This window comes from Xenopus laevis, chromosome 2L, assembly GCF_017654675.1.
Source record: "Xenopus laevis strain J_2021 chromosome 2L, Xenopus_laevis_v10.1, whole genome shotgun sequence".
Lineage (NCBI taxonomy): Eukaryota > Metazoa > Chordata > Amphibia > Anura > Pipidae > Xenopus > Xenopus laevis.
The window spans coordinates 89,945,068-89,958,752 of NC_054373.1; the positions used below are offsets into that span (position 1 = coordinate 89,945,068).

Sequence of the window (13,685 nt, forward strand, 5' to 3'; positions counted from 1 at the left end):
ATATGCCACGTGCTTAGGTTAACCTATACATATTGCGCATAAAAATGTTCAGAGAACCACAGGCTTTCATATTTGGGGTGATTTGTCTTGATACCTAAAATTATGTGGGAAATACAATGCTGCAGGGTGGAAATTAGAGGTGATTTTTCGGAAATGTCAACAAAATCCCCAATTTAGGAAAGGTTTGTGGATTGGTGCTTTGGAGTAGAAAGACATGCATACCCAATTTCGATTCAGGGGAATGTGTACTTTCCAAAAATATATTGTTTTCTGGGGTGAATGTACTTTTTTCTACCTTTGCCCTCAAAACAATTTAAATGTGTTGATTTTGCAGTACCTGAAATGACAGACCATATGGGAGTCTTCCTTTTGGGGCCCCTATATGCCAAGTGCTTGGGTACACCTATACATATTGGGCATCAAACTGTTCAGAGGACCCTAGGCTTTCATAGTTGGGGTTATTTGTCTTGATACTCAATAGTATGTGGGAAATACAATGCTGCAGGGGGGAAGTTTAGAGGTGATTTTTGGAAATTTCACCAAAATTGACAAATTTAGGAAAGGTTTGTGGCTTGGTGCTTTGGAGTAGAAAGACATGCATACCCAATTTGGATTCAGGGGAATGTGTACTTTCCAAAAATATATGGTTTTCTGGGGTGAATGTACTTTTTTTTTATACCTTTACCCCCCCTCCCAAACGATGTAAATGTGTTGATTTTGCAGTATCTGGAATTACAGAACTGATAGCTCAAATGAGGAGTCCACATTTTGGGGCCCACATGCTTAGGTAAACCTATACATATTGGACATAAAACTGTTCAGTGGACTCCTGGCAATCATATTTGGGGTGATTTACATTGGTACCTAATAATGTGTGGGAGATATGATGCTGCAGAGTGGAAGCTGTGAGGTCATTTTTCAAAACATTCACCAATTTCTATAAAAAATTATAACTTTAGGAAAGAATAGCAACTGGTAGTTTGCCGTACATGGATATATTTACCCAATATTTGGTATTGCTCGTTCAGGAGACATAGAACTTTCCAAATCTGCTGTGTTCTCGTACATAAAATAAATGATGTTTCTGATATATGTGATTGTTCTTTGTGTAACATGATTTTTTTTTCATTTTATTAGACACTTAGAAACCTATATATTTTTACAGAAGAGGAATTACACCAAAATTCTAGCTTATTTTGAAAGTTCAGGTTGTCTTTAAAAAACAATATATTGGTTTCCTGGATAAAGTAAAAGACCCCCCCCCCCAGGCCCTTTTAGTGAAAGAGTACAAAATGTCTAAAAACTGCTTGGCAGTAGATGTTCGCATTTAGGACAAAGCGGCTGGCAGGGAAAGGGTTAAGGTCAGACTAAAGAACCTGTATTTTATGCTTAAAAGTCTTTCTGTAATTGTTACTTCTAATATGTGAGCAGACTGGGAATTTCTGCTGGTCATTGCAAAATTTTAACTAAATTTATTTTGACACAAGGTCAAAGAGAAACTGTAAGGAAATAAAAATTAGGGTCAGACAGAAGCTGTAGTGCCTACCAGGCAAGGCCTTTGCAGCTTGGGAATTTATATCCCCAGTTTTTACCTCTATATCCAGTGAAATGATCAGCTTTGCAAAGTAAAAACTGTCTTGGAAACATTTATATACATGTATGTTCATGGTGACCCTCCCTAAACACTACAGGGACCCAGGAGAATCCATTGTTTTAAGGGAAGCTGTATGCCAACTCTTAGCCAAATATATTGTGAAGAAATCTGTATACTCATTTGTATCCTCTTAGTGCACCATCTCACTACAACAGTAGATCAGCTTGCACCCATATGTATAATAGAATTATACAGAGGTGAAACACGCTGTTGCTACAATAAGCCAAGAACTTATACTGTACTGTTTAAAAGAAAATTAAACGCAATATATTCCTTCAGTAATCTAGAAACAAAATAAGGATATTTTGTTTAAACATATTATCACACTGTACTGTGACATATAGACAAAATGTTCTCTTTACGATGTAAGCTGTATCATACTGTACATGGGCAGTGTAGGTCTCAGAAATAATGATTACGAAAACAATGTCACAGTAAAAAAATATGCTTTTCCTTTTAATTCCACAAAAAAAAAATTGTAACAAAAATACAGAGCTCTGGCATGGGGACTAAGGAAAGGGATGAGAAATTAGTTTAACTTCCGTTCACTGTCAGGAACTGCTGTGTAAGAATATGCTCTTCCCAACACAATTCGATCTCTGAGCAGTTTGAAGAAAGCATAGTAATTACTGAAAAGGATGAGAGCTAGGGAGATGGTGTGGTGCCACTTCTCTGAAGAAATAAGTGAATACAGCTGGTAAAAGATCAGAACTCCTTCCAACGTAGTCAAAATGTTCAAGACACGCAATGGGTTACTGAAAAAGAACTAAGGTAAGAGAAAAGTTTTAGCCACTGAAATGGATACCCTTAAAAAGACATTTTTTAGAATTAATAAAGTACTTCGCCAGAGTCTAGAAATCAATTCTCAATAGTAGGCATTGTGTAAGACGTGTAGCGATTTCCAGTGGGTGCTCCAGCATTTTCACACAGTTCAAAACTAAATGAAATCCATTTTTACAGATATGAAATATCAATGAATGCACCACCTACTTCTATGGTTATTTGATGCTGGAGTTCATACCGCTCACCCCCCCCCCCATACATACCTTCTGTCTAATAATTTGGTCACAAAGTTTCCGATCTTTTTTTCGGAAACTTTGTGACTTTCAGTGCATGTGCAGAAGATCCTTACCGGTAAGTGCCTCGTACTGCGCATGCGCCAAAAAACGCTGGTCAAAGAAGGAAGAGAGCTTGGGAAAAGATGGCGCCCGTGAACTCGGCAGCAGAGGACCTACGCCGAGGGGTGAGTAACAAGTTAGGGGCATTTGCCAGGGAGGGCAGGTAGGCCGGGGGGGGGGAGGATTTTTTTCCTTTACAGTTTGACTTCTAATGTAAGGTAAGTTTTATTATGCTATAGAATGACCAATTCTAAGCAACTTTTCGTTTGGTTTTCATTATTTATAGTTATTTGCCTTTTTCTTCTGACTCTTTTCAGCTTTCAAATGGGCGTCGCTGACTCCCTTCTAAGAAAACAAATGCTCTGTAAGGCTACAAATGTATTGTTACTTTTTATTACCAATCCTTCTATTCAGGCCTCTTCTATTCATATTCCAGTCTCTTATTCAAATCAATGCATGGTTGCTAGGGGAATTTGGACACTAAGGGGCACATTTACTATTGGTCAAATATCGAGGGTTAATTAACCCTCAATATTCGACCCTCAAAGTAAAATACTTCGAATATCGAAGTCGAAGGATTTACCGCAAATACTTTGATCGAAGGAAAAATCGTTCAATTAAATCCTTTACAATCGAAGGATTTTAATCCATCAATCGAAGGATTTTCCTTCAATCAAAAAAAGCTTAGAAAACTTATGGGGAAGGTCCCCATAGGCTAACATTGATGCTCGGTAGGTTTAAAGTGGCGAAGTAGGTAGTCAAAGTTTTTTTTAAAGAGACAGTACTTCGACTTCGATTCAAACTAAAAATCATTCGACTTTTCGATAGTCGAAGTAGCCAAAAAAAAACCTTTGAAATTCGAAGTTTTTTTCATTCTAATCCTTCACTTGAGCTTAGTAAATGTGCCCCTAGGTCAAAGGTGATCAACTCCTTTAAAGTTTCTTTACAAAGATGATTTCCAAATTTCTGGATTTCGGGGGGGAAAAATTGGTAAGAAAGAACAAAACTTTCAGTAGGGATTTTTGGACTTAATATAGAAGTTAAGGTGGTGAAATGGTGCCCCATTATATACAGGTAGAGGATCCATTATCTGGAAACCCATTATCCAGAAAGCTCTGAATTACAGAAAAGCCGTTTCCCATAGACTCCATTTTATACAAATAAATAATCCAGATTTTTTTAATGGATTCCCCTTTCTCTGTGATAATAAAACAGTACCTTGCACTGGATCCAAACTAAGATATAATTAATCCTTATTGGAAGCAAAACCAGCCTATTGGATTTATTTAATTTTTACATCATTTTCTAGTAGACTTCAGGTATGAAGATCCAAATTACAGAAAGATCCTTTATCTGGAAAAGCCCAGGTCCAGAGCATTCTGGATAACAGGTCCCATACCTGTACTAAAATGTCTCACAATGGCTTTCCTTGTCCGTTAACCTGCTAATGAAATTCGGGTTGGTGGGTTTGGGCCGACCTCGCAACCCCTTTTGCTGGTGGCGGATGGCTCTGGGTTGAGCTCATCTTCCTGCTCTCCCGCCTGCCACCTTGCACTGCCGGCTTCCAACTTCCTTTTTTATAGACTGATCGCCGCGGGTCTATAAATGGAAGTCAGACTCAGACTTTACCCGACCTGCACATCACTAGTGTGCGTGGTAAAAAAAAATAGAATTATAAACTCACTGGAACATGGTGTCAAGAAGTAAATAACTGAATGATTATGAAAATGAGTGTGCTTGGAGCCACAGAATTTTTAAGAGTCCAAAACAAAACTGTGCTCCCTCATAATTTTGCAGAGAATGAAATGCAAAGCATACTTACATGAAAGCGGAAGTGAGACACATCTGAGGGGATGGCTACATTGTAGTGTCCAACTGCTTTGTAGACATTTTTGTTATGTTTAACCAGAACCCCCTGCGGCCACATGCACTCCTCCATCCACCTGCAATATCATTAACATTAAATCATTAACAGAATAGCTGGCTTCTCAACTTTAAAATGTGTTTTTATATTATGCTACAATTTGAAATTTATTCTGCAGTAATGGGGTGTGTTAAGGGAATCGCATCAGTGGGATATTAAAACATCTACCCATATAAACAGGACATCTGCAAGGTAGATTGAGTGTCACCCTCCTAGCCACCATCCAGTAACATCTTTTCCAGTCTCCTCTCAGGAGTTAGACCTATTCCATTTCTGGAACAGAAATCACAGTTTGTGTCTTTTGTATTGGTCAGATCAAGGGCTGACATCTAGAGCTTGATATCAGTCCAGTTTAGGATGAACAGTCCTCTATCAGCTTTCTTCATAGGTTTTGCCCATCTATGGCAAGGTTACCAGATCACTGGAAAATGCAGGGATATCTCTAAATATACTTAGCAGGGATGCTATAATTGCTTTTGCATGAAATACAGATATTGTAGCTAAGTTCGCTGGATACCCTAGATGCAATCCTAAAGGGGCACATTCATGGGCCCCTTACATTTTACCCTTGGCTATCTTGAAGTAACAGCAGGGGAATATGTCCTAAGACTAAATTATATTTATACTTCGTACATTGATATAGCTTTTCAGCAACTATCATCAGTCTTCTTTAGAGCTCCCAATCTATAAGAATAAGAAATGACAGCTCTCTACCAATAGGTACGACTGTATAACAAATACATAGGTCCTTAGACCAAGGAAGGAAGATATTTGGTAATAAAATTCTGGTCCACAGATCAGCCAATAGAACAAGCTGGTATTAAACCTTAAAGGGGTTGTTAACGTTTAATATGATGTAGATAGTGATATTCTGAGACCATTTGCAATTGTTTTTTATTTGTGGTTTTTGTGGTCTTTAGCTTTTTATTCAGCAGCTTTCCAGTTCGCATTTTCAGCAATACGGTTGCTAGGGTCCAAATTACCCTAGTTAGGTTTCCTCAAAGGTGAACCACCCCTTTAAGAAGAATGACTTTGTTGTGCACCACTGGCTACAACCCCATCCAGTGGCAGAACTGAAATAGGAGTTGGAGGCAAGTTGAGCCTCGATGATCTGAGCAGTCTCTTGCCTCTGGATCTGGAGATGCCAGCTGGCATTAAACGTACAGTTTAACATAGATCATTTTGTAAAAAGTTTCTTACGAGTGCTGTAGCATATTGGAGCAGAGTGCGGGGTCCACCTTCTGCCAGCATCCAAGATGGGCGGCTGCCTTGTGCAGGAGATCACAGTATTGTGCAGGCAGGAGGTGCTGTGTGAGGATAACTGATGTACTAAGAGATACTTGAAGAAAGAGTTCACACGACCAGCGCTTGTCATAATACTGTGTGCTCTGTGTTGGGAGAAAGAAAGCACAGAATATAGTAAATAGGTTATCTGGGTACATGGCGAAAAGGAACAGAGTGCAGGGAGAAGACATTAAAGTTTCTGGTAGACATTTTCCAGGCTCAGTAGGAGATGCAACAGCTGAGCTCCATCTGGATTAGACTTAAGACTGGGTCAGTGCCTTTATGGCACCTTAGAAGCATTTATAAACTAGGATGCAAAGTTTAAAATCTAAAACTAAGCGGTTTGTTCTGATAAGAACTTTCTGTATCTTGGACTACTGTTTAATTTGCAAGGGCATGATTGATGTTTATATTCAAGTAATGAGCCCCAACTTTCACTACTTGTGTAAATTACTGGTGCAGGCCTCTGTGGTAGCCTTTGCCTTGGCACCCCAACCTACCCCATTTTAATTTTTTTAAAACCATAGGCAGAACACCATTACTGTATCTCCATTGCCCCTCCATTCTTATACCAAATAACATAATAGACAATGGTATCTTTAAAGGAGAAGGGAAGTAAATAATCACTGGGGATGCCAAATATGAGACACCCACAGAGATTGTATTCCCTTACCAGATACCCTGGCCCGGTGCTCCCATCGGCAGAAAACTGTCCCGGCCGTGGGGTCCTCCAAAAAGAACCATGGAGCGATTCTATTTCTGCATCATAATGAAAATCTGAACTTCAGCCCTAGGATTTTAAAGAGAGGACGGCTCTGTGGTGCTTGCAGAGAAGAACACTGGGCCAGGCCAGTTTTCTGCTATTAGGAGCACCAGCCCAGGGTATCAGGTAAGTGATTACAATTACTGGGGGGTGGCCAACGTTTGGCACCCCCAGGTGATTGGGACTTTCCTTCTCCTTTAATAAAATCATAACTTCTTATATGGAAACTATGAAAATAAATTATATTCAGTCCATACCTTTACAAACCAAACAGGTACAAATGCCACATAATATGCAGACAGCATGGAGCTAAGTAGCACCTCCCATACACGCCAGTTGAAGTCCAGCTTCAAGTAGTGCACCTCACTGCGAATAAGGTTAGGTGAAAGGCAGCAGGCATGTGTAGGAAGGGGCTCTGCACTGGGCATGTGGTGCCTCAAAATGTGCTGCAAAACATGTAAGTAATCTTTGCTTCCTCGATCCATAGAGGCAAGATCTCGAGTGTTGGGCATGTGGGAGAGGCCTGGGCGGTGGAAATCCCATCCTAGCTGTAAGAAAGGGATATACATCCCAAATCTATTGAGAGAATGGGGGATGGTTACAATTCTAAAATATTATTTAAAAGGTTCTCTGTACAAAATAAAATAACGTTAAGTTATATCGTTATATTTACATTCACAGGTTGTGAAAATTATGAAAGAACATTTTACAAATACAGCAAAGCAATTATTAAGAGTTATGCGGTTTGTAAAAACTAGCCACTCACAAACACAAATAAATGTATATTGTTGAAGAAAAGGAGTTTTGACATGCTTCAACTTGAGAGCATTGTCCCAGCTGTAGGGTTTTACACTGGCCTTTTCAGAAACAAAACGCAGACAGTGTTTACTGCAACAGTATGCTATAATAATAATAATAACCCTATTTGATGCTATAATAATAATTCATTGACTGCATGTGATATTATTAGTTGTTGTAACCCAATGCAACTGTAGTTTAATGGCTATATTATTTGTATATAATATCTGTACATTATAGCAGTTTAGTGGCCATCCAAACAGAATGGTGAGCCAGCAACCATCAGTTTGCAATTGACTTTCAATTTGCTTGTTTGCCAAAAAGACTTACAAGTCATATGTGTAGTGTATCTACAAATAACTTAAAATGAGGCGAATGGTTGGGTTACTATATAATCATAATTTATTGACTGTATTGTTAGAGGCAATGGTTATTTAGAAAACCTCTAAAATCATGGGTGTAGTGTAACTACTGAAAATATTGAGAACTTATGTCATAACACAGTTATCAACTGACTACATAGCCCCAGAAATAATTCTGCTGTGATAAATTACCTATATAGTGGGGGGAAGTACTTTAAATTTCCTTAGAATTTCCTTAATAAAGGAACCAGCTGCCAATGTTACTGCCTATCTGTGCATGGCCCAACGGTATGTTAGATTACATATGAATAGCATTTGGACAACTGCAACATTTTCACTCACGGGTAGCAAAGAAACAGCAGATTAAAGAACGAGTGTGTCCTAAACAAGAGGATAATGGATCGGCACAAACTCCAGCCGGTTCCAGTCAGCACAGCAAATCGGGTTGCCACCAGGAGCAGTGAATGTGGCATAGAGGACTTCCCTCCCTGAGAAGCCTAAACAAAGAGAAATGTTGTTGAAAATGCATGTCAGTCAACAAGTGTCTGAAAAATGACACCTTGTGTGTTTGTTTACTCACCTCCCTCACAATGGCACCAATCAATCTTCGTGCAAGCACAATGGTTGTGAGGGTCAACACATTAAAATCAATCAGGTGAAAGTTCTGTAGAATTTATAACAACATGAAGTGTTGAGTATTTCTTTAGTTTCCTGTTCAGAGGCAACACTTGAGAGATGTGAATTATACTTATGAATTGCTAAAATCAACAGGCACCTGCTATGACACTTAAGGAGAAGTTAACTATTAAATTAGATGCATTTTTAAGCAACTGGTAGTCATAGTTTATTTTGTACATTTTTCATATTCGTCTTTTTTTCTAGCATGGAATTGAAAATGCGATCTGGTTTCTGGAGTCACTGACTTCAATTCAATTTTATTGTTTATTCTTATTTCTATCCAGGTGCTCTCCATTCTGACTATCAAGCTGCTGCCTTGTTGCAATGGTAATGAATCCCTAACCACCTGATACTGATTAAAATGGCATTTATGAGAGCTGCCCAAGAGTTGGGTCCACTGCTCTCAGCCTACATATTTTTTTCAGGCTGAGAGAAGTGGATCCGTTCCAAGTTCTGTACAACTGAACTGCTTCTGCTTGCATGTGAGAGCAGAGGAGCCAATGCTACATCTGCACTTGGCCTAAAAAGTTAACATTTAAGGTGAACCAACCCTTTTCAAGAACACCAAAAACCACTTGAATTGGTAACCATTTGGCCTGCGTTGATACTACACAGCTAGATGAGTTATACATTGTGTCTGAATCAAGCAAAGAGCGGCTTATTTGTAAAACTAGCAATTTCCTGGAAAAGATCTTTCTAAGAAAGATTGTTTGTTTCTATACATGTAGCGCTGAATCGGCAGATATACAGGTATAAACAATAGAATTCTACCTGTATCTGACGATTCAGCACTAATAGTGGCCGACGTTTGGTGCATTCAAAGGCACCCGGTCAAAATTTTCCGCCTGGGCCGATTGGCGAGCCGACCGATATCCAGGCCTTCTGCCAATATCGGTCGGCTCGTCTCCTGCCATACAAGTACCAAATATTGTACGAAAATGTTTTCGCACGATATCGGTTTGTGTATGGCCACCTTTAGAAAAGACTTTATATTGGTTATGTTCTCAAAGTTACAGTGACTAAAAGGCAGCTGTTTAAACAAGGCTTACTGTGTGCACACATAATGAATACATGGAATATGTATACAGGTATATAATGTTACTAACAAATGTCAGTAAGTAGAGACATGAAAGAAGCCCAATACACCCAGCCCCAAACAATGCAAAATTAAGCTGGATATTCAGCATATATATATATAATATTTGCCATTTACCAGAGATGTATGTGATGGGGGGTGAGAGGGTGGATACCACCAGACTGTCTTGTAAATGTTGATGTAGTGCACAAACAGAGCGATAAGGTGACAAAAAAACAGCTGCAACTCAAACAGGAGGTGGCGGTCAGCAGGCAAATCGGGGATCTTGCAGTGTCGCAGGGGAACCACAGTCTGAGCTGCCAATGGTGGACTGGAGAGGCCAGTGTTAGTGCTACTCCTGTGAATGGTAGAGCATTAGATGGAAGGCATTAGGAAGAAGTGGTATGGAGAAGACTGAAAAGTAAAATGTAGAGTGCCAGAAGACAATACAAAAAGTAATTTGCTTACTTTTAGACATTTATGGTCTAAAAGGTAAGGAATTATGAGGGGATTAGGGGATTGTATAGAAATAACTGACAAGCTTCTTAGTGGTGATGGAAACATTGATCATTGTTGTTTTACTTTTTTTGAAGTTAAATGTCATTTTTTTCTTATATAGAATGAATGCTGCTCATACTTAAAAATATTTAAAGTAGTAAACTTAAAGAACAACTACATTTGTTGGATTGGTACAGGGACACTCATATCCACTAACTGTGTAAGGTGAATGTAAGTCTGTTAGGGTGGACTAGAGCTTCATCATGATTTATTGGAGCAACTAGCTATGTTATAATGCACTGCCTCAATGGATGGAAGATCTACTGTACTGACCTGAGAACCTGATAATCAATGACAACTGGTTTATGTGCAGTCTAACTATGTCTATACTAACAGATACAAACTTTAACTGTATATATAATATTTTCTATTTTTAATGTTACTGGTCCTTTCATGTTCAGTTTGTACCCGTTCATCACCTACAAATAAACTATAGAATGTATCCAGAAACTTTACATAAAAATGTTTCCACTAAGGGAGGACATATTATTGCTTCAGCATGGTGCTGCCAGATGGTAACATGAAACATGCTGTTTGAGTTAAAGAGAAAGATAGTGAATGCAATAACTCCAATAGGGTTATGTATTAAAAGGTGCAAAGTTGCTGCAGATCTAATCATTATAGCAACCAATCAGTAGGTAGCATATACTGCTTACATGTTTCAAAGCAAATATCTTATTGGGAGTAAGGGTTAATGAACCTGGGTAAATTTAGCACCTTTTGTAATATATAGGACTAGGAGGCATGTAATGTGGAAGGGTTCCTGCCGTTGTAATGTCATATTGCAGTAGAGACCTACATTAGATGCATATCATATGTACACATATCATATGACATACCTGGCTCGGGATCTCACTCCACCGACTAATGGCATCCCTCCATGCGCTGCACCCCCAGCTGACCCTGGGTCGCATAAGGGAGTCCGACAGTAAGAAGTCCTGTTGGGGCCCCGACGGCCCCCTGCCATGTCTTGGCTTGAGTAACGTGTCAGTCACACTTCACCATGTGTAAAAGAAAGCTGTGCTGAAAAGCACAATAGGTTAAAAGGCATAAAGAGGGTCAAAGGCACAATACAAACACTAATGTTGACTGAAGAACTAATATTAGCCGGGAAATTCATACAATCAAAAGTACTGTGGTGTCGTCAACACAGCAATGCTTAACCATGGGAAATTTCACATTTTAATTAGGCACCCAGACACTAAAAAAAAACAAATATATATATATATATATATATTTGTTCCAAAAAGTATTTTCTAACAAACAGGTCCCCCCCAGAGGCATATAAACATAAAAGGAACATAAGCTGTAGATTCAGTGACACAGCAACTCGTATTAGGACCTTGCAGCTTTGGGAATGTTATAGTGACTTTAGATTGTGAGCTTCAGTCAATAGGCTGTATTGTAAGCTCCACTGGAAGATCTAGCTATATATGCATTTCCCAGGTATAACTGATGCAGTTGAGATGGCATTACATGTTTAAATGAATGCAATGCAGTAAGACATACTTAAGAGATCACTATAATTGTAAGGAAACAACGACCGGAAGTGAATATTTGTGAGGGAGCGCAGAGGTGGAACGCTATGTGCATCAGTGCAGGAATGTCTAGTCTGGGCCGGGACTTGCCATTATAAACATGCCCCTGACCGAGAAAAATAGCAGCGAGGGACTTTAAACTTACACCCTAAGTATTTAAATGGCAGCTTTCTGACCAGCAATATCGCTACTTCGTGTATTATACAGGCTCAAAGTTCAACCCGCCCCCATAAACGTAAAGACAGTGATTTGCACTCACCAGGTCTGTCCAACGGGAGCGCGCACTCACACAGCAGTGGGAAGCAGCGGCTCTGTCAATAAAAACGTGGGCGGGACGCACCAGGGACGTCAAAAGCGTGCGCGCAGCGTCTCTGACAGGAGCTGAGAATAGGGGCGCCTTCTGAAAGAAAGGGGGCGTGATATACTGTACTGGTAGGAAGGAGCAATGTGTGTGGTTTGTGCGCTGATGATAAATTTAGCACCAGGACACTGAGTATTCAGCTACCATTGTGCAAAGCGCCAGTAGTATGTATTCTTGCAACTAATTCAATGTACATACAGTATTTTACATTTGTTGTAGCTAACCATTTAATAACATTAACAGCAAAAAGGTTTCTTGTTGCATTTGAGATTGAAATTGTTTATTTATTGGGCTGGTACTGGTGATGTGCTGCTGACCTTAACCTGCCCACCTACTAGTCTGCACTCTGATGAGGTGACAATAACACAATCATCACAATTAAATATAAATTAAATTTTTATGAATCTTCCTTTTCTAATGACAAGGATTCCTCTCATTTTCTGTGCCCACCAAGCTGCTAGAATGAGCAATAAAATAGCTACAGACTGGTAACCTGAACATTTACCTTAGGATAGAGCAGTTCTTTCTCATTGCAAACTCTGATCACTTTCCCCAACGTTCCAAGGGCCAATTAATTAGAACAGCTCTTGAATATAACAATGATGAACAGAGACAGTGTTGTATTCATGGAGCAAACACCAATACACCTGTACTTATTTTTTTACCTGCCTGGAGGCAGCTTTTCGCCACATTTCCATTTGGATTATTTTTGCTATTATTTAATTTGCTCTTTTCAACCTATTTCACGTCACATTCATCTGTTTTCATGTTCCTCTTCCTAGCCATCTTTCGGCTTTTCACCACTGGTTTTTTTAAACGCCCCACACACCTTTAAATCCCACAAAATGACTATTCATCCCCTAATTGCTTTATTACTTCCTCTGTTTTTTTTCACCCATCTACTATGCATAGTTTTGTTTTACTACTTCCTGCTGATTTTTACCCCTCCTGCTATTTTAATCCCCTTTCACCCCTTACCAGCCATCTCTCACTATGACATGAGGGACTTTTCCCCCCTTACACCTCCTAAATTTCACTCCCTCTACTGCTCACCTGACATCTTTATTATTGTAAGTTATTATAAATGACTTCCCATCACACTTGCTTGACCATTTCCCTCTTTCGACCCCTGTTCCCAAGGCTTCTTAAAGGGCACCAATCTTAACTAAAATCATTTCCTAAGTAAATACACTATGTGAAAGTTCAAGAAATTTGATTTTTAAAACAGTTAGAATTGTTTGTATAATGTAAATCATCAGCTCACTATACCTTCTGCAAGATCTTCCCTGCAGTTCTAGCTGAGGCAGGCATCTTGGATTTCACTGGCTCCTCCTACCTATATCTTCCCAGCCAACTGTAGTTCTGAAATCTCGCACATGCTCAGTTGAAATTCCTTGTTGCTTATCAACCCTTCTAAGCTATTTTCAAATCAGCCAAACCTGTGTGTTAGCTGTTATTCAGTAGTGCTGCCACCTGCTGGAAGTTACTGTGTGCCCTTCATTTGCATAATAACATCACCTGCAGGGGACAAGATAGGGAAATCTCCTGATACTTCTAGTGGAGGAGTTTACT

General features: G+C 39.3%; 1 protein-coding gene across 8 annotated transcripts; it reads right to left on the reverse strand.

Moving 5' to 3' along the window:
• Positions 1-2,083: 2,083 nt before the first annotated feature.
• On the reverse strand, positions 2,084-13,424 carry tmem39b.L (transmembrane protein 39B L homeolog). 8 transcript variants are annotated; one of them, XM_041582156.1, is made up of 10 exons: positions 13,383-13,421; positions 12,012-12,152; positions 11,054-11,232; positions 9,795-10,014; positions 8,484-8,567; positions 8,246-8,400; positions 7,001-7,319; positions 5,897-6,084; positions 4,595-4,715; positions 2,084-2,420 (listed from the first exon to the last, which is right to left on the reverse strand). In XM_041582156.1, the coding sequence occupies exons 3-10, from the start codon at positions 11,179-11,181 to the stop codon at positions 2,184-2,186; spliced, it is 1,452 nt and encodes a 483-aa protein (XP_041438090.1). In that variant the 5' UTR covers positions 11,182-11,232; positions 12,012-12,152; positions 13,383-13,421; the 3' UTR covers positions 2,084-2,183. The 8 variants fall into 8 exon arrangements, with proteins under 8 accessions (XP_041438090.1, XP_041438089.1, XP_041438092.1 ...); XM_041582155.1 differs by having other exon boundaries at positions 11,054-11,237; XM_041582158.1 differs by lacking the exon at positions 9,795-10,014 and having other exon boundaries at positions 13,383-13,424.
• Positions 13,425-13,685: the final 261 nt, after the last annotated feature.